The 20,109-nt window shown below is 52.8% G+C and overlaps 6 protein-coding genes across 6 annotated transcripts; 1 reads left to right on the top strand and 5 right to left on the bottom strand.

Annotated features, from left to right (window-relative positions):
• B0H65DRAFT_411624 (microtubule associated-domain-containing protein) lies at window positions 1-669 on the bottom strand (the record flags this gene model as incomplete). The annotated part of the gene is made up of 1 exon (XM_062823840.1): window positions 1-669. A coding segment is annotated over one exon (669 nt), but the record flags the coding sequence as incomplete, so codon positions are not given.
• A 471-nt stretch (window positions 670-1,140) lies between these two features.
• On the top strand, window positions 1,141-2,722 carry B0H65DRAFT_462261 (uncharacterized protein). The gene has a single exon (XM_062826632.1). The coding sequence runs from the start codon at window positions 1,437-1,439 to the stop codon at window positions 2,688-2,690; it is 1,254 nt and encodes a 417-aa protein (XP_062683144.1). The 5' UTR covers window positions 1,141-1,436; the 3' UTR covers window positions 2,691-2,722.
• Window positions 2,723-3,132: 410 nt separating this feature from the next.
• B0H65DRAFT_547864 (vacuolar protein 14 C-terminal Fig4p binding-domain-containing protein) lies at window positions 3,133-6,556 on the bottom strand (the record flags this gene model as incomplete). The annotated part of the gene is made up of 8 exons (XM_062829542.1): window positions 3,133-3,833; window positions 3,893-3,972; window positions 4,022-4,140; window positions 4,196-5,133; window positions 5,191-5,851; window positions 5,919-6,086; window positions 6,154-6,316; window positions 6,489-6,556. The coding sequence occupies 8 exons, from the start codon at window positions 6,554-6,556 to the stop codon at window positions 3,133-3,135; spliced, it is 2,898 nt and encodes a 965-aa protein (XP_062683145.1).
• Window positions 6,557-8,575: 2,019 nt separating this feature from the next.
• B0H65DRAFT_164187 (fatty acid desaturase-domain-containing protein) lies at window positions 8,576-11,051 on the bottom strand. Its single transcript, XM_062821280.1, has 2 exons — window positions 10,444-11,051; window positions 8,576-10,315 (listed from the first exon to the last, which is right to left on the bottom strand). Exons 1-2 carry the CDS (start codon window positions 10,698-10,700, stop codon window positions 8,704-8,706), a joined length of 1,869 nt encoding a protein of 622 aa, XP_062683146.1. The 5' UTR covers window positions 10,701-11,051; the 3' UTR covers window positions 8,576-8,703.
• A 724-nt stretch (window positions 11,052-11,775) lies between these two features.
• B0H65DRAFT_538678 (uncharacterized protein) lies at window positions 11,776-14,391 on the bottom strand. The gene is made up of 4 exons (XM_062829095.1): window positions 13,907-14,391; window positions 13,615-13,819; window positions 12,823-13,527; window positions 11,776-12,747 (listed from the first exon to the last, which is right to left on the bottom strand). The coding sequence occupies exons 1-4, from the start codon at window positions 13,963-13,965 to the stop codon at window positions 12,130-12,132; spliced, it is 1,587 nt and encodes a 528-aa protein (XP_062683147.1). The 5' UTR covers window positions 13,966-14,391; the 3' UTR covers window positions 11,776-12,129.
• A 761-nt stretch (window positions 14,392-15,152) lies between these two features.
• B0H65DRAFT_441623 (uncharacterized protein) lies at window positions 15,153-18,810 on the bottom strand (the record flags this gene model as incomplete). The annotated part of the gene is made up of 5 exons (XM_062825538.1): window positions 15,153-17,869; window positions 17,901-18,065; window positions 18,460-18,493; window positions 18,636-18,652; window positions 18,741-18,810. 5 exons carry the CDS (start codon window positions 18,808-18,810, stop codon window positions 15,153-15,155), a joined length of 3,003 nt encoding a protein of 1,000 aa, XP_062683148.1.
• Window positions 18,811-20,109: the final 1,299 nt, after the last annotated feature.

Genomic DNA, 20,109 nt, shown 5'->3' on the forward strand with positions numbered 1-20,109 from the left:
CTTGTCGACCTTGAGCTCCGTATTCTCCTTGAGGGCAGCCTCGCTGAACCCCGGTCCTGCCTTCCGAAGCGCCTCTTCCAGAAAGTGAATCTTGAGCTTCAATCCGAAGTTTTCCTTTTCTATCTTGTTGACAACGTTCTCTTGCTCGCGCAGTGACAGTTGGTTGCCGTCGTCCAGAGGGCCCTTAGCGCCGCCTCGCCGCCTTATGGTGATTGGTGTCGTCACTTCTGTACTGGAAACGGTCGCATCGTTGGGTAGAGGTGTATGGGAGCTGTATACCGAGGTGTTGAGCTTTGGCAACGGCGTGATGTCCTCGTCTATCCTCTCCAAGAAATTCGGCGTCGTCCGGCCGTTCTCCTTGCCGGGCAGGCGCCTTGCACTGTTTCTCGTGGCTGATTTGAGGAGGGGGGTGAATTCTGGACCGCCCACGTTGATGTTGCCGTTGGCTTGGACATTGCGCCGGTTCGTGAAGGGAGCACGGGTGCCCCGTGGTGTCGACAGGTTCGGTCGGTTGCCATTTCGGAGTTGCTGGGCAATGTTTGCATCTTTAGAGGGCGAGTGGAAGGAGAGCTCTTGGGACAAGTCGAAGTCGGGTTGGCGGTCGAGAAAAGTCGCGTCACCGACGGCAGTGCGCGGCGTGCCCAGGCCCTCGACGCCCGGCTGGACCATTTTGGCGGCAGGCCTCGGGTAAAAATGTCGTGTTTTCTGCTGGCTATGTATTCCTCATAGATTGTCTAATCGTTGTGGTAGTCGTGGTGATGATGGTCGAGGTGTTGGGTGGTACTCGTTATTGTTGTTGACCTTGTTGCTGCTTCTCGACGCAACTCAGCTACCAGAGGTAACCGGACGCCGTCACTGGTGAAAGAAAGACAAAATGCAAGCAGGAAAGCGATGAATGATAAAAACAAAAATTCAGGACATGGTTTGGCATGATATTGGCGGATGGCAGAATTACACTTCCGGTTCAGGTGCGGTACAGCGCTCCCTGTAGTGAAAGCGCGTTGCGACAGTGGGCCCTGCGTTGGCCAGCGCAGGCTTTGTTTACTTGCACAACATTGGCCAATGGGACGCCAGCAAGTGTTTGGACCTTCCTTGAGCCCAAGCGATTGAGGGCGGTACAATTTATCTCTACCTACCCTGGAGCTACCTCTATATGTACAAACGATTGCTGTCGGCGCGTTCCCACACCCATCTTTTAAGCTTCCTGTTGAATGCTTTTTATTGTAGTAGCTACCGAGGGTGGCGTACTATGAACCGCCGCATTGCCATCTTTGCTCTTCAGCACCGCGGCTGCTCCTACGGTTTCCACCGGCAAAGCAAACAAGTACCTTACAAGCAAGAAGCACATGCGAACGTGGTAGGCACTGACGTGACAACTCATCGAGCAACAGTTTACCGGATTTGACGATAACAGCGGAGGACAGTCGAGATAAGACATGTTTGGTGTAAACTCAATTCAACTGAAGAGACAGAAGAAGGGTACCGCATCAACCGAGGTATCATCGCTGCCCACTTCCTCCAACGACAGCTCTTGTCGCCCCATCAACAGAACAAACAAACCCCTGAACAAAACAAAGGGGAAAAAAACAGAAGAACAAAAAGCAACCAACCCCTCCCTCCCCGGACGGATCACGAAAAGGGCATACTTGCAGCATATCCACTCTATATACACCATTCTAACCATGTCCCACCTACCCCCCTCCGCGCCCGTGATCTTCTCCCCCTCCGTTGCCCGCGCCGCCGCCTCCGCCGCCAAAGACTGGTCCTACGTCGACTCCTGGCTGCTTTCCAAATATGCCCCACTACATCTCAAAGTGCCTGCCTTTGAGCGAAACCCGGACACCCTCAAGGCACTCCTGGCCCTAGCCGCCGCCAACGAAGCAGCCGATGATTCTCGCCAGCAGATCGCCGACTTGGAATCTGCCACTCTGGCGAAGCTAAACACCAGCACCAGCAACACCAACACCAACACCAGCAACACCCAAGACCCCTCTCCCTCTCCCTCAACGACCGAGACTTACCAAGAAGCAAAACAATCCATCCTCACCGCCCTCTCCGCCTCCCTCACCCGCTCCGGCAAAGAATCCCTAACCACCCTCTCCCACCTCTCCCAAACCCTCTCCCTCCCCCCTTCCCAAGCCGACCCCCTCCACCTCGCATCCTCTCTCCTCTCCCTATCAACCGAGCTCAACAATCTCGAACAGGCACAACAGCGGCTGGACTTGCTCAGCTCGCACATCACCCGCGCCACAGCCTCCATCGAGAAGCTACTGATTCACCTGCGGAGGGACCCCGGTTACAGCCCGGCTGCCGGCTTGGCCAAGGAGAACCTGGAGGTGCAGCGACGGATCAAGACGCTGGCGGGACAGACGTTGCCGCAGTTGAGGGAGAGGGTGGCGAACTTGGCGAGTGCTGTTGCGGGAAGTGATAGTGGTGCTGGCGAGGAGGGAGGCATGGTGACGGTTGAGCAAGTACGGAGGGAACAGGAGGCTTATTTGGAGTTGTTGAGGCGGAAGCAAGAATTGAATGTTCAGCTCCAGGCGTTTCAAGGGTTGCCGCCTGATACTGAGCAAGCGAGACGGGAGCTGGAGGGGTTGAGGGAGGAGCTGAGATCACTGACGAGCAGGAGGGATGAGGCGTTCGAAGGATTGGTCGAAGGGGGTTTATCGCCGGAAAAAAGAGACCGGTAGTAGGGGATGATTGGAAACTCGCGACAGTAACCGTGGGAGAATGTCATGGTCTTTGACTTTTTCGTTTAGTTTTATGGAATACCGATAACGATCTTAACCCTCCATGTAATGCAATATACGTGTGAACCCGTCCCAAACATTTATACTGCCCCTTCCTTGTTATTCCCTCTCAGACCGACCAGAGCCTATCTTCTCTTCTGTAAATTACGTCAGGCTCACTGTCGCAATCTCTCCAATCCGTTGTTTCCATCTCCGTATCGTCGTCGGGGGGTATCATTACATTACACGCGAGCATGGTGCCTGCTCTAGTCAGCTGTTATCAAATGCCATGAAAAGGCTTAGCGCCAGAAACAAACTTGACGAAAGGACGCATGCATGCCAAAGCCACAAAGCCAATAACGTGTGAAACCAACGAAAGCAGAACATCAAATTCAGAAGGCATTCATTGCTGGGCTCGCTTGCCTCGACCTGCCACCGCCCCTCCGAGTCTTCCAAATGGTCTTCCAAGTGTTCGGGTTTTTGCTGGAGGCGCCGCCGCCGGCGCATCCTTTGCTGGAACAGGAGGCGCTCGCCCTCCTGCCCCTTCCCTCACGGTGCCCTTGGCATCCATTGCGGCCTCGCCTCCTCCTATCCTCAGATCACTCAACGCTGATGACGCGTCGTCTGTATCTCCTCGTTGAAGGCGCCTGGCACGTTCCTGGACTGATCGGAACTTCTCAAGCAATTCAGTCCAGCGGATGATGCTGTCGTCTCTCCCCTTAAGTCGATTGGGGCGGTCAAAAGTGGACGCACTTGGCGTAGTAGCAGTGCTGCGGGTCAACAACATGTGAGCATCGATTCCTGAAGTAGTTTTACGGTTTGGGGACGGTAAGGGTGTTGAAGAAGGGGAGCCGGCAAGCGCCTCGGCGACTGAGCCATGTCGCGAGTGAGACAAATGGGCGCCTCCTCCGCTAACACCATTCCCTGTGGCAGAGTTGACATACGGTCTAGGCGCAATATGGAGATAGCCGATAGAGCTGACGCTGTTAAGGCGGTTTTTCAGGGCCGCAAAGGCCGAGGATTGCGGTAGGAGCATCAAAAGTCCGTAGAGACACTTGTACAAGTGTGGATACTTTTCCGGCTCAAGTAGTTGCAAACGAAGATCTGGTCACTGTTAGCTAACTGTCAATACGTGTAAGGGTGGGTTCTGGAAGGAAAAGTACAAGTGAAAACCGGCGACTCCAGTAGTTGAACCAGCTTGTCGATCTGGATGAGCATATTGACCGTCATCTCGAGCTCAGCACTATGAAATAGTTAGCAGCGTAAATCCAGGGAGCCAGGGAAGTACACACAATATCTGCAAGAGATTATAAGCCTGTTCGTAGGCCTGTGCCAGCAGGCAGAGCGAGAAAGTTGCCACTGCATTGTAACACCATGATCGGAAAAGCGCTACAAAGAATGTTTGGCCATCCTATAAGTTGTGAGTACCATTCTTCACGAGGAGACAGGTGTTGATGGTGCCCTACCTTGGTCTCAAGGTTCCTGAGCCGCTTTCGCAACTCCGCTAATTCAGGCGCAGTGATGAGATTGTTGTTGAGGTTTTGCACCATTATACTCGCGAACTCGACGTCCTCTTCCTTTTCGATGCAATCAGCCAATGTTCTGTAGATCCGCTCGGCGCTGAGACTTGTGCAAAGTTGTCGGATTATTAGGTTGCCCCTCGTCTCTAGAAGTTTCCTGTCGGTCGAAAATAACTGCAGTAGGTTAACCATAAAGTTGGAGAAATAGTCGTCTTCACTGTTTCTCGAAATTTGGGAGAGAAGCTGCAGATCTTTGGTAACGACTGCTTCTGCAGGATCGGACAGGGTCTTGAGCAAGGCTGGGAAAGTCCCGTCGTTGAAAGCCAACACTTTCCTGGGTGCTTTTCGGTGCAGCATGATCAACCATGTCAGGGCAGCAACACGGGTAGCCTCGTGATCGTTCAGGAACAACAGTGTCAGCGAGTTCACGGCAGCAACATAGTCTAGGTCAGCTTGAGGTGTTGGCTGAGGTGTTGCCTGAGATGTTGCCTGAGGTGTTGCCTGAGGTGTTGGCTGAGGTGTTGCCTGAGGCGCGGCTGCCGGAGTAGGGGCGCGTTCACTTTGCCTTCCCTGAGCTGGTGTCGGACTGCGGAGGTCGAGGTCTCGTGAACTAGACAAAGACGCCCGATTGCTCGCATTTCCGTTCAGTCGCTCAGTAGAAACCGGCGGGGCGGACACAAGATCTGCTTCGTCAGAAAGAGAAACCACGTAGTCCATCAGCGAGTTATTGACCCTGGCGGCGGCTTGGCGAATAGACTCAACACCGCTAGCCATAGCCGGCAGCAAATGCGCCAGTATCTTGGGCGTAAATGGCAATACTTCTTCCGGGCAGATTTCGAGGAATTCAACGATCCAGCGTAGCGATTCTAGAAGTCCGTCCTCTTCTGGAAAATCCATCAGATTCTTCTGGCGATTGGTCCGAGGGTGAGAGGTAGACATACCTAGGGGCGAATCGAGAGTGGCTGTTAGTATCTCCAGGATGGCCTTGTAGTTGATTTGCACGTCCTGTCCGGGGACCCAGTCATCCTCGCTGCTCACATCATCGTCCTCCTCGTTTGCCGTAATGGAGTCGAGCTCGTCCCCATCCTCAAGGGGCCGGCCAGCGCCGCTACCGATGGAGTCCTTTCTGCTTTGCCTTGCTGCCTCTCTAGACCTCTTGCTCTCGGTTATCCCCTTCTTGACTTGAGCGATGCGTTTGATCTCAGCCAGGAACTTGTCCAGGCAAGCCTGGGTAGCAACATGAACGTCTCGGTTGGAGTCACTAAGAAAACGCAAAAGTCCACCGAGAAATTCGGGCAGGTAGGTGACAAGCTCAAGGTCGGGGATCGAGTCGAGCAGAGTAATCCAACCGACCAAGAAGGTTCTGCTAAAGGGGTTCAGGGCGAAGATGCGCTCCCGCAGCAGGGGGATAAATCGTTTCAAAGAGAAGGCGGTGGGCAAGTCCAGTTGTTCGTCGTTGGCGTTCTTATCGTCTCCGTCGAACTCATGAGGCTGCTCCAGCACCGAAACATAGGTCGCGGCCGATTCGGAAACGATGTCTTTGACTAGGCGATCCAAGAGCTCGGCACCATTTTTGACAGAGAGTTCGGAGTCGGCACCCAACTAGGTGTCGTGGGTGAACATGTAAGTAACATTGTGCGGCAGAATAGACGGTTCGAGTTTGACTTACTTTACATAAGGCGTCGAAAATATAGTTAAAGTAGACCAGAATTTCACCCTTGGCCACCTTGGCTATGTTGTACATAGCCTCACAGGCATAATATCTTACCCGGGCATCCTGGTCCGTGAAGCAAGCAAGGACGGGAGGAACAATGACCTCGAGGTACTTGGGAAGCTCCTGCTTGGAAGAGTGAGTAAGGGAAAGGGGCATTTTGACATCATAACGGGGAAAGATGTTAACCTACTGGGCCGAGTGCTATTGCGGCGGCAGCCAGGCCTATCAAGCCACCGTTGCGTGCATGAGGCTGATGAACAGCATATGCGTAGTCATTGCAAAGCTGATCGAGGATGGCTTCGATTTTGGCATAGTCCTTGGCGGCGATCAGCTCACGAATGGTACGCTCCAGGCTGGAAGAGCGAGCTTGTGTAAGTCTAGGATCTCGATCGATGAAGGGTATCCACGAAAGGTCAACGCCATGAGAAGGCTGACCTACGGGTCCGGGAGCCGAGGCCATATCAAGCCCAAGGAATAGCCAACGGAGAAGAGTGGTGAGGGAGAAGGAGGGGAAGCAAGACATACTCAAGTGCCCCGATCTTGCGCTTATCATATAGCTTGTCATTGAGAAAGCGCTGAATGTTTGGGTCCATGGCTCAGGTCTCGTCGGGCGTGCTCTTATTGATCAATAATCTCCAGGCCCCGTTAGCGACCGAGACAGGACAGGAGAGGACGCTTGCGTTGGTTGACGGATAACAGTGGTCAGGGAAGGTCGACGGGGTTTCAAGCAGCGTACCTCGAGCAAGTGGCTATATGTCAAGGATGGATGGCGCTGTCGTGCTAGTCCAACCTGTCACCAACTCGCACGATCTATGGTTCTGCCTTTGTCGTCTGTATCGTGTACGCCCTCGAAGTCCTAGCACGGGAAGCTGGATGAAGCTGGATGGTGTTGCGGCGCAGGGTGGAGCCTAGGAGCCTCTAGGTAATCTGGTAATATGGTAACGAGAAAGATAAGAGGTGAAGAGGTATTCAGATGCAGATTCAATGCACGGTTATAAGGTTGATGTGAATGCAACGATCTGCAAAAAACTTTGGGCTCAACGGGATGCAGGATGCGGGATGGAAGCCTCAAAGAATGGATGCTTTAGAGGAGGTGTTCGTCAGGCTGGTGACTTGACGCGCGCCTGAACAGCTGTCTTGCCTATAGCTAGGTAAGGTAAGTACATGTACCTACCCGAGCTACCGAAGCGCCAGCCTTTCTTGCCGTCCAAACTGTCTGCAAAACTACCTTGCGTTAGTACTAGCAGTACCGGCCTTCTGACCTAAAGCACTTGAAAGTGGCAGTGACGTCGTCGTCTGGACCGGACAGCTTCAGGTAAGCCGCGCCGACTTGGACGTGCTGCCTATCTTAAACTCGTAGGTAAAAGTAAATTACAACCATAAAAGCGGAGGAGGTGAAAGCAGTGCAGCACCGGGCACCCTGATGGCAGAGGGAGTTTGGCTGTTAGTGCGTATGTTACGTATGTGTACCACCTATTACGGAGCACAGCATGCAGTCCTGTGATGTGGCTCCCCCACCCCCACACCTTTCTCGTCCCGTCCTCATCATAAGGTAACCTCCCGCCTGGCGCAGTCATATTCGCATTACTACCTCTGCTGCGTATCTTGTACATATGTAAGTAGAGGCAGACGAGGGACTTGTACAAGTCGAAAATCACAAAGTAAACGCCAATATCTACCGTTGGATGATACATGAAGGGTTCTTCTGTATGCGGGGTAAGGTAAGTAGTAACTTACCATACAGGTACATACGAAATTATACGCGCTGACCCACTGAGTGGTACCGCTGTCCCGCACTTCACCCTCGCCCAGGATTGGGGCTCTTACTTTTGTTGGAGGTGTCCCGTGTCACGTGCGGCCAGCCATGGCTCCCTTCTCCCTTCACTGGCCATGGCCCCACCGCACAGGGACCTCCCTTGCCCTACTTTTAGACCTCCAGACTTTACACACAGTCTGACCTCTACTCTACTCAATACATCACCATCATCATTGATTCGTTCGTTGTCGTTCAGCCTATTCACAACTTTCCTCTCACCCCGGCCGCAGGACTGCCGGATCACCATCCAACCGCTTTTATAACGTCACGTTCATATTTTCCACTAGCCGTGTCTCTTTTCTCGACTTCTACCTCATTGGAATATTCCATCCTTTTCTGTTCAAGATACATGTTGTTGTCTTTTGTTACACCACCCGAATGTTTACAGCTTCGTATCACCATCGTTTTCCAATACCTCGTCATTGTGCTGCTCCAAACATCCCGTTCATCCATCATCCACACCTTCATCCAAATTCTCGTACCATCAAGCGATTGTTTGAAATAGTCATGGAATACCGATACCGACCTGCCGAGTTTTTGGACTTGAATGTCTACAAACTTTATACAAAGACGTCAGGATGCCAACAACGCAGCAGTAGTGGCACCTTGTCGCTGGTAGAGCGCAGGTGGATTGACCACATGCTTCCATCCGGGGTTCAGACGTGGTGATATCTCTGAGTGGCCTGGCGTGTCTGGCTGTAAGGTTTACGTGCATAATACCTGCTCTAGGAATTTGTAGGTACAAATGAAAATACCAAAGACCAACTTATTAGTACACCATGGTTTTCTTTTTGAAACCGAAACATGAGGCATCGTAACCCACTTGGGCCATCTCTAGTCGTATCTTGTCCCACGCCTCTGGCCACCTTCCCCTCCATGAATTTCCCGTATGCCCTAAATTTCCGTTTTCCGGGAATATTTCCATCAGTGAGCATGAGAATGCCCGATGCTGCCATCGACAATAGTCTGCTGGCACTTCTTTAAAATGGCCGCCTGCCTAGCCACATCGGCCAGCCTTCCAATGACATGCTTGTTTCCTTCCACGAATCCATACAGCGCATAGGGGATCCCGACATCGTTGCAGAACTCCTGGACCAGTCTCTGCGTCTTGCGGAGGTTATGCCTAGGAATGCGCGGGTACAAGTGGTGAATAGCCTGGAACTGGAGACCGCCGTGGAAAAAGTCAAGCCACTCCGGGCAGTCGACGTCCATGGTCGTGCGCAGCATGCGCTGCGGGAAGGACTCGTGAGGGCCCAGATCGGAGGTGGACATGGCGAAGTGAGAGAGCGTGATCTGCACGTGCAACGGGCTGGTGACCGCATGGGAGATCATGAAGAAAGCAAAGCGGTTCCAGTTGCCGTCGATCGCCTTGTACATGATTCCGTAACCGAACCAGTACCAGAAGAAGACCTGGCCGGCAAGCTCGAGATGCCGGTGCCACCACGCAGGACCGTGCTTGGGTGCCTGGCCCTTGAGGAGGTACTCCCACGATAGCCGGTAGAGGTTCAGGCGGGCGAACATCATGACGATGTAGTAGAGGTAGTGCTGAAGGGAGACGAAGAATTTGGCGAAAATGTCGTACTCCAGGACGCGGTCGTAGTAGGTGGACCGCAGGTTAGTGAAGAAACGGTGCGAGATGGCGAAGAAGGGCAGGTGTTCGATGTCCGGATCGTGCTCAGGGCTGTTGGTGATGATATGGTGAACGTTGTGGTTGCGCTTCCACCAGCCTAGACTGAGGCCGCCGATGAAGTCGGCGATGATGATGCCGATGACAGTGTCGACATGGAAATGGTGCGTGATACCCATGTGCCCGGCGTCGTGGGCAGTGAAGACCAGCTGATGCCAGAAAGAGCCGAGACAGAAGGCGCTAGGGACATACCAACCCCATCGTAGAAACAGAAGACACCCGCAGAAGAGGAGGGTATAACGGAATCCCTCGATGGCGTAAGCAACGTAGTTGCAGTCATATAGTCCTTCGGCCTTGATGCGCTCGTTGAGTTCACGATACTTCCGGATGACAGTATCTTGCGTCTCCTCATCGAGGGGAGGGTACTTGTCGAGATCGAGCCTAATCTCTTGCCTTGTTAGAGCGTCGAGATGGGCCATACCATCCCTGGGGCCATCATCGGCGCCCTTGACACTGGTCTTCTCATCCTCAACGGAGGAAATTGAGGTGAAGGAATCGGATCGGCTTATAGCCGACTTGGACCGGGCGTTAGTACGGGCGCGGAGATGGTTGGACTCCGGAGCCGCTTCTCCATCAAAGACCGGGGATGGGGCAGGTGAAGGGGACCGTGAGCTCTCGGATGCGGTAGAGGCAGCCTGACTCGCGAATGACGATCCGAAGCTAGTGTCCTCATCGTAGCTCGCAGCTCTGGCCCTTATCTCTGGCGACTCCTCCTCCCACTCTTCTCCTCCTTCTCCTCTCGGCCTGAACTTGCCTCCTTGTATCGGCGGTAGGAAATTCTTCCATCTCCCTTGTATCCTTCCCACTCTGTATCTGTTCATCTGAGCTCTTGCTTCTGGGGAATGTAACCTATAGTGCCCCCAAAAAGTACACATTATCAAGTCAGCATCTCCTTCTTCACCAATTTTCAAATAAGCATACACCGGATCAGATCCAGACTATCTCGGTTGGTGCATGATATCGTGTGTTGTACGCACCCGTTTACTTCATCGGTAGCATCCCTCCCAATCATGTGCTTGATGGCCTTATCACCACCAGGGTGATATTTGACCCAAGGGTCTACCTTCAGGACATACTGGTCGACAATAATGATATGGCGACCTTCTGAGATCAAGGCCTCGATCTCACGGCGGGATATGATGGGGTATGTCCGCTCTGTTGTTTTGACTGTCGACTGCTGAGCTGTTCCGGTATCTTCGGCAGCGGCGCGTGATGGTGGGGGTTCAGAAGCCATTGTTGTGTTTGCGCGAGGCCGTTCTGTTTTAAGCAAAAGAATATAGGGTGTATAAGCGATGGACCAAAACGCCCGCCGTCTCGGTTCAGATTGTGGACAGGGAAGGGTTGTGGTGTTGTCTTCTCAATAGTCCAGGAAACCCAAGGTCAGTTTTGTTGATAGAATTCCGAGGGCACTTGTTGATACTAGTAGGTACGTATAGAGGGGGTGGGTGGACGTTGAAGGTGGGACGGATAGGGCCACAGAGGTTGGTGAGTGGTTCGATAGATCGGTTCTGATGCGGGTGGACAGGGGACATTACCCAAAACAACAGGCATGGGACGACGTGACATTGGATGAGATTATTCCTAGGTGGCCACTGGCGTTGAGCGAGTGGAAACCTCACCGCTGTCCACAAAGGCGCGTCCACCCATTCCCATGCTCTCAAGCACCTGTGCAGTCTTGGCAAAGGGTGGTGTGTTGTGGTGTACACAACTTTTTTTGGAAACCTGCGAAACGAAACGAACCAAGACTTCATCGGCCTGCATCTCTACCAAATGAGAAGATACAAGAAAACTGACTGTGGATTCAACCTCAGCGTACCTCGGACTATCAAAATAACAGTTTTTCTAATCATATAGATAAGTTGGCTGATATCCTTCTTTCGTTTCGTAGGTCCAAATTCCAAAAAGTTGCACAGGTGCTTGAGCATGGGAACAGCTCCAGGCCATCTTGGCGTTTGCTGCACCACATAGGGGCCACACAACCAGCCCCAACATATTTGCATCTGAAACTAACCACATTGCTGATTGTCAATGGTCTCTGGACCCTTGGAATTCAGGGTAACAACTGCCTGCATGTTATTGAACATAGGGGAAGTACAAAAGGTCCAGAGGATATTTAATAGCCATCACTGGAACACATAGAAAACATAGAGGGTTAGGGTCCATAGCCAGTGGTTTACTAGGTAGTATGATACGAATAACGTCATGCCAAGCAATACCACTAACGCCAGAAGCAAGTCAAGATTGGTGTGCATGAGATTGGTACGCGGACTGAAAAGTTAAAATGACACCGGCACCGAGAACAGACAAGAGTGATCCAAAAATCCACAACCTTCTATAACTCAATGCTAACATAAAATAACCAGCAGCCCCCAGCCTTCCCATTTGGCAACTAGCTTTTCTGTATCTTTGAAAATCTCGTGTATTCATCGAGTCTCGAGCCTAACCAGGGCCCGCAAGGCCAAACAACCCTAGTCCAACCAACAAGCGGCGTCTATTTAGCATGTCGTAGTGAAAATCCCCTATTAAACCTTTAAGGGAAAGCCCGTGACTACAGTACAAGTACACACCTCCTCCCATCCTCTTTCCATACTCCCATTGCTAGAAATCCAGACAGCACATTATTCCGTGCTCATACCCATTCAACGCCAAAAAGCTCCAGCTGCTTAGAAGTGGATGGCCTTGGAGTAGGTGGCCATGGCGGCCTCCTTGAAAGCCTCGGCGAGGGTAGGGTGAGCGTGGCAGGTGCGGGCAATATCCTCGCTGGAAGCGCCATACTCGAGGGCAAGGGTACCCTCAGCAATCATCTCACCGGCGTTGGGGCCGATGATGTGAACACCGAGAATACGGTCGGTCTCGGGGTCGGCGATCATCTTGACCATACCCTCAGTGTCGAGGTTGGTCTTGGCGCGGGAGTTGGCGCTGAAGGGGAAGGTACCGACGCGGTAGGGGATACCGGCCTTCTTGAGCTCCTGCTCGGACTGGCCAACCCAGGCAACCTCGGGGAAGGTGTACATGACCGAGGGAATGCAGCCGTAGTTGACGTGGCCGTGACCCTTCTTGATGTACTCAATGGCAGCAACGGCCTCCTCCTCGGCCTTGTGGGCAAGCATGGGGCCGAAGGTGACATCACCAACGCAGCGAATGTGGGGGATCTGGGTGCGGTACTCGGAGTCGATGATGACACGGCCGCGCTCGTCCTTCTCGAGGCCAATGTTCTCGAGGCCGAGACCCTCGGTGTAGGGGCGGCGGCCAATAGCGACAAGAACGACGTCACCCTCGAGCTGTGTTCAAACAATGTCAGCTATACAACTCACAATAACGAACAGATTGTCTGCAGGGTGTCAAAAGCTACTCACAGTCTCGGGCTTGCCACCCTTGGCGGAGTCGACCTCGAGCTTGACGATCTCGCCAGTCTTGTCACCGGAAACGACCTTGGTGCCGGTTTTGAAGTTGATGCCCTGCTTCTTCAGGATCTTCTGGATGGACTTGGCGACCTCAAGGTCCATGCCGGGGCCACCAATCTGTTCGAGGAACTCGATGACGGTGACCTCGGCGCCGAGACGGGACCAGACGGAAGCCATCTCGAGACCAATGATACCACCACCGATGACGAGCATCTTCTCGGGGACCTTCTCAAGAGCAATGGCGCCAGTGCTGCTGATGACGCGCTTCTCGTCGATCTCGAGGCCGGGGAAGGGGGTGACCTCGGAGCCAGTGGCGATAAGGATGTTCTTGCCCTTGACGGCGGTCTCGCCGCCGTCGTTGAGCTTGACGTTGACGGTGTGCTCATCGGCGAAAGTGCCGGTGCCCTTGATGTACTCGACGCCGTTCTTCTTGAGGAGGAACTCAACACCCTTGGTGAGACCGCTGACGGACTGCTCCTTGGCCTTCATGAGCTGGGCAAGGTTGAGCTTGACATCGCCGACCTCGATACCGCGGTGTTTCGAGTCGTGGAGGATCTGGTGGTAGAGATGGGAGTTGTTGAGGAGCGACTTGGAGGGAATGCAGCCGACGTTCAGGCAGGTACCGCCGAGGGTGCCGCGCTTCTCGATACAGGCGACCTATATCCAGGAAACATGCGAGATAGGAGTCAGATATTGCCGTCATTCGTCGGTGTTGCGGTGTAGTTGATTCGCGATGCGACGCACCTTGAGACCCTCCTGGCCGGCCTTGATGGCAGCAACATAGCCAGCGACACCACCACCAATGATGACGAGATCCTTCTCCTCTACAGGCACATCAACAGTCAGCCGACCAGAATCCTTTGACGAGAACCAGCTCTTGATATTGGCAAACAGACCAGACTCGGTCGCATAGGTCCTCCTCAACTTGGGAGAAACGACGACGGGGAGCCTGTATGTGGTCGTCACGTCAGCCTCAGTACGCGCATGAGAAGACAGGGTGTCGGGAATCCGCCGGCAACCGGGACGCTGAGCTTACCCCGAGGGCTTGAAGGCGGACCGGACGGCAGCACGGCCTATTAATCTCTGGGACAGCATGGTGAAAGATATGTGCTGAATGGAAAACTAAAAACGGAAACAGGAAAGATTCGAACGAACGAGCACACTACAGAGAGATGCCCGGGGAAGCAGGGAATGCGATTCGATGGTGAGAGGTCGAGAGTGTGTACTGAACTGCAAAACGCCGCGCGAGAGACAATTGTTGGGATTCGAGGCGGAAGCTATTCACGGGAAGCGAAAAATGTCCAGTCCCACTTGTTCGGGTTGCCAGCCCGTCAGAGGCTCACATCGCTCAGAGGGCACCCGCTTTCCACCGTGCCCGTCCCCAAACTTGCCCGCTCGAGACAGCGCAGAGCGGAGTAGGTAGAGGTAGTGCCTGCTACTTAGGTAATGTACGTACTGCCTAATGCCAGTGCTAAGCGGGACGGGCGGTCAAGCCAGGTACCTCCATTGCGCGCTCTCCTGTCGCTGCTGCCCTGACTGCTTCGTTGAAACCCGGCGTCCCCAAGTGCTCCTTACGTTACTGTGCCCCGTTGCGACTTACTGCGTATGATTGGTCAAGATTCAGATATAGCTTGGCATGCCGCAGCTGACCCCAAAATTTTGACATCTCGCACTCCCGCTAGCCTTTTTTGACACTCATCCTGTGCTTGACAATTTGACATTGCTTGGCTGCTCAAGTCTCCCCAGTCGATCCCCTCTTTGCTCCCCTCCTTACTCCGCCCGTCAACGCCAAATAACCCCAGCTGCCGAATTGGAGAAGCAGCGAACTGTCACTGACCGTCTCCTCAGACGCCGGTATGATCGGATTACAGGCTTCAGTTTGTTTCAAGGCCAACATGGAACAGCGGCCGAACACATGGCTTTTCATCTCAAACCATCTGTCTCCTCCTCAATGTCCACATTCAACAGTCCCGCCCGTCCGACGACCCTCAAAAGACCCATCCCCTCGTTGCAAAACCGAATGACATCATTGAGTGCTATTTACAGACCACTATATTTCCGTGGCTCCCGCAGACTGGAAAATGGTCCCTCGCTCCCTAGCAATTGCTCTCCCAGATGTCAACTCGATGTAGAAATTAGCTAAGTACATCAAATCAAACATACCTGCGCTCATCGCATGAACTTGTCAAGAAATTGGCTATTGGCCTTTTGCATATGCGTGGTAATTATACTCCAATTCCCCAAGGTATCCGATCTATGTACAGGTATTCAACAAAGTAAAACTATTCCACCAAGCCTTCGGCGGCGAGCAACGCATGCTCCAAGGCCGCCATGGCCGTCTTGCAACCCTCCTTGACGACCTTAGTGTTGGCCGCTCCTCCCGCGAGATCCGACTTCCGGACCACCTTCTTGATGAACCATTGCAGGCCCCTGGCAAGCTCGGGGACCCCTTCTACAGCCGCAAACACCGATGTAATCGTCTCATCCCGGCCCTTGTCGCCGCCTTTTCCGGCTTCTAGAAGCACGGTAATCAGCAGGATCTCCACTAGCGCCCGCGTCTTGGTCTGTAGATAAGGCAGATTGAGGCATTTGAGAATCGCCAGCCCTAGCGATCCACCTGCCACCATCGCTCCGAACAGCTTCGCGATGTTTACAAGCCGCCGCATGTCCATTGCATCTTCGTCCTCCTCATCCTCCACGTCGTCGCCAAAAACGGATTCTCCGAGACGCCTGAATAGCTTCCAGAGCGCGTCTTGGAACGACCACCGGATTTTGCGATCCCCGCAAAGCTTCTTGGCCACCAAGGTGTAGTATGGGTTGTAGACCTGCTCTGCGCCGGCGCACTGGATGATCACATATGGAACCTCTCTCTGGCGCTCCTTGTTCAGGCGCAACTTGAGGATGCGGTAGTAGGCATCTTCGTAGTCCGTGGCGGACATTATCGACACGAAAATGGACCGGCGCACGTCCGTGTTCATCTGGTTTTCCCTGGCAAGTTCTCCGAGGTCAGGCATGTCCTCGACATCCTCCAACACAAAGCTTTCGTCGTCCGAGTCAACGTTATCCTGGATGACGTCGTCTTGAGTCGAGGGCTTCTTGTCACCGTCCTTATCTTTGCCCGCCCAGCTAGCGCCTACAAGCCACCATTTGCCCTTCTTGTCGGCATCGCGAATATCGGCAAGGGTCATTCGCAAAGGCTCGGACGTCTTGCTGGTCTTCAGGGTGCCCAAAAGCTTCTTCATCTTGGTTGTGTGATCCGTGAGAACGGCGGAAGCGCCTAGTCCTGTCTTCATCTTGTTGTTCTTCAAGTCGTTGATGGTCTCAATCATGAACTTAGTTCTGACGCTGAGGTTCTTCTCTCCGATCTTGGCAACAGCCGGGCGGATAAGGGTAACAATATCCTTGAGAGACATAGGGTCATCTTGTCGGAGGGCTGGGCCAGCAATGCGCACAATTCTGAGTAAAAGTTCCGCGTTTAGCTCCGACAGATCACCCAGAAGGACTCGAATGAAGTCGAAGAGCAAGTTGGGGCCCACGAGTTGAAAGTTGTAGAGTTCGGATAGGAAGGTGATGATGTTGGACGTCTGTTTTGGTACGTCTGGCCGTTCCTTTGCAGCTTCCTTAGCCTCCTCGTAATGTTTGTCGAATCGCTCAATCACTTCTTGAATCAGTTGTGCGCCAAAGTCCATGCCGATCACCTTGAAGATACCAGTAGCAAAACCGGCGGTAAGAACGAGCAACGTATCAGGCAGCGTCGTTGGCTCGCACACTTGGATGAGTAGGAGATCGACAATGTTTGACGTGAGATGTTGTCGCGGGTTGTCGCGGTAAAGCTTTTCAAAGTCCATAATAATGGATAACAGGTTGGACTCTGTCATCCTGTTGATGAGACCTTGTGTTTGACGGCGAATCCGGGCCACCAACTCCGCGTCTGAGCCTGCCTCTTGTCGCTTGGATGGTGGTACGTATTTTGCTACCGTCTGCCCAGTCGTAGGCGCAACGTATGGGTTTTCGCGGACTCGTTCTGGCGGCTTTTGTACGGTTTCTTCGTCATCGTCGGGTTCTTCGTCATCCTCGTCCTCGTCCTCGTCGAACCCTCCAAAACCATCATCATCCTCATCCTCGCCCGAGATGTCGCTTTCCCCATCTTCTTCGTCGTCCATGTCTTCGTCTTGATCAACATCGTCGTCTTCTCCGTCAGAGTCCAACCCCTCTAATAGATCGTCCAAGCCATCGTCCTCTTCGTCCAGTTCGGAGTCTTCCTCTTCTTCCTCGTCTAATTCGGGTTCCTTCGTCTTCTTCATCGCCTCTTCCGCTTTCCTCCTCTTCGCCGCAAGCCACTCATCCGCTTCAGACTTCCGCTTCCTTTTCTCGCTTGTTTCGTCGTCTACGCCAGGGAGGCCTTCTAGCAGGTGAAGAAGACCATCCTCCTGGAAGGACTTGGGAAGCGATTTGCGTCCCTTGAGGCCGAGCTTCTTTTCGAGGTCGGCGATCTCCTTGTCGTCTTGCGCCAATCGTTCCATGACGGTTTTCGAGATTTTTGGCTGTGACTTCGGTTTGGATACTATTGGGACATCGCTTTCCTCTTCATCGTCCACGTCTTCGCCGTCATCATCTTCGTCTTCGTCGAGGTCTAGGTCGTCGTCGTCCTCGTCGAGATCAATATCCTCCTCCTCATCAAAACCCTCGTCGTCGTCTTCGTCGAGATCAACATCTTCCTCCTCCTCCTCCTCCAATTGTTGTTTCTTTCCCTTCTTCAAGATGGGCTTGGGCTCCTTCGTAGATGCGGCGTCGACCTTCTTCTGTGCTTTCGGGGGTACCGCGCGTTCGGCATGGTAGCTTTTCGTGGACGAGGTGCGGTGTGTCTTTTTCTGTGTTCTCTCTGCTTTGCGACGATCCTTTCTTGATTGAAATTGATTCTTGCGACCTCCGTAAGATTGTTCTGTGATAGTTAGAATTTCGTCCGAGAACCTTGTTCTCCAGGCAGGAATGGCAATGGCTGTGTGGGCGCATGGAGCATGCTCACTCACCTTCTACGCCGAGCTCCTTCAGAAGGTTGTCAGGCAGTTTTGGAGCCTTTATCCTCCTAGAGGGTGCCATGTCGTGATATGTGCGTGGGGAGGTGTAGATGTGTTTGTTGGTAAGACCTTCAAACTTTGCGGGACCCTTTCGCAGCTGCGTAGAAGAGCGCGCGACTGGGACCTTGCTGTCGTTATCGGATATTTTTTTGCTTATCGGTCGGGTTCAAGGTTCCAGGCTTGTGGAAATGCGGGGCCAAAAGCGCCAAGAAAAGAAGCGGATCTCCAGACCTTAGGCCCCACGGGTTGGTTTTATGGAGCAGTGACATTCCACTTTCACTCCAACAGACGGGAGCTGGCCAACAGTGGGGAAAGCTGCCACTCGTTGGCACACATCAATCATTCCAGGTTGCCCTCACAATCACTCATCAACCAATTTGTTAGCTTGCCTTTTGAAGCAAATCAACCGGGCATCATGGGCCATTTAACCCACGACGAGGTATTATAATACAATATTGACTTCTGTGAATCCTACCTAAAGAGACCATGCTAATCTGAAATATCAACTTACTATAGTTCTTCTCCAAGCTCACCGAGCTGTTCGACTATAGGAAGAATCAAGATCATGGAACCATCAACCTAGTACAGAAGAGGCGTACGTGTACCTACACCGGAACTGGCCCTGATTGGAGACGCCTCGGCGAGCCTTATTATCCTCACGAGAACCATCACGGTTCCCCTTTTTACCTTCACTTCCACCGAAGCTAATCCCTCCCACAGTATCCTACAACACCCCCTCCCAATCCACAGACACCGACCCTCTCACCGACCTCAACCCGGCCACCCCGCTACCAGTTCTCATCCGCGCCACCAACGCAAAGGGAAAGGACAGGAGGAAGGAAAAGGTCAAGCTCTCCACCATCGTTGAGCCGGCCGACCTGGAGGCCTTTTACGGGCGGTACGCCGATGTGTGCAAGAAGGGCATGGGTGCGTTGAAGCCGAGAGACAGGACCAAGAGGAAAAAGCAGTCGAGGAAGAAGAAGGGTCCCTCTACCACCGCTGGAGGCCCTGGTGTTGGTGCGGGTGGGACTTCTATGATGGCTATTCCGTGATTCAAACTTCGAAGCGTCGCAAATCACATCGTTGCTTTTTTATCTTCTTTCTTGTGCGTACCTAGACCTAACGGGGGGAGATCTGTATGATAGTACCCATATCGAATTTTGTAATGTCCGCAAGTTGGTATGGTGGAATACCTTGGTTCAAGTCAGAACAAAAAAGAAAAAAAGCTGGGCTGCCCAAGCCTGGAGTTGAACTCGAGTGCCAGCTGCATGCCTACGAAAATACCACGCGTTTTCTGGCTCTCAGCACACCTACCACGTAAGCTACTGGAGTTGTTGAAAGGTGCAAACTAGGGAGATTACATGGTCCCGGTGTGAAGGTCCAGTCCTGCCGCTGGAAGTCTGGAGCCCTAGTGGTTATGGAGATGGAGGGGAAAGGGGGAACATCAGATGAATGAATGAAGAAGCGTGAGACAACAACTTCTGTGCCTTGACAGAGAAGCAACGAAGAGGAAAATAAGAACGAGCCAAATCGACAGCGTTCACACGCTCGTTTCAACTCTGCTGGCTGGCCTTCACGATCCTGTTTTAGGTTGTCGACTTGATCACCAGGAGAGTCGTGGATGGAGTACTCGTATGAGTGACTCGATCCAAAGAGTCCTATTAGCCCAGCTATCATTTATCCTTTTGGAAGACAACAAGACTGCCCAGGTGAAGCAGCAGCTACCAGATCCTGACCTCAGGAACAGATACATTTAAGCCGCTCTCACGAGCATCAGCTAAGGGGTAGCCGGCTTACTCGTTTTCAATTCGATTCATCACCACGATACACCAAGATCACGTCACATCACCTTGGTTTCACCATGTTGTGGCTTTCATTCAGGCCACTGAGAGTTGCATGTTTAAAGTTCGATCTTGATCTCAAGGTCAACGGAGATGTTGCCAGGTTCTCTTCGAGAGTACAGTCTAAAGGCGGTGATGTAGGTGAAAAAAAGATCAACTGTCCATTTTGAGGGCCCGAACCGAAAACCACTTGCTGAAAAAAGGCGGAGAGCCAGTAATCAGCCGCAAGAAAAACAAAGAGTTTCAGTAGGGCTCACTTCTCCCAAGTGCTAAACTCGGCAAGGGAAAGCATGTCTGCAAATTTAACTTCCTCAACTTCC

Source organism: Neurospora tetraspora (assembly GCF_033439725.1).
Source record: "Neurospora tetraspora strain CBS 560.94 chromosome Unknown B0H65scaffold_3, whole genome shotgun sequence".
NCBI lineage: Eukaryota > Fungi > Ascomycota > Sordariomycetes > Sordariales > Sordariaceae > Neurospora > Neurospora tetraspora.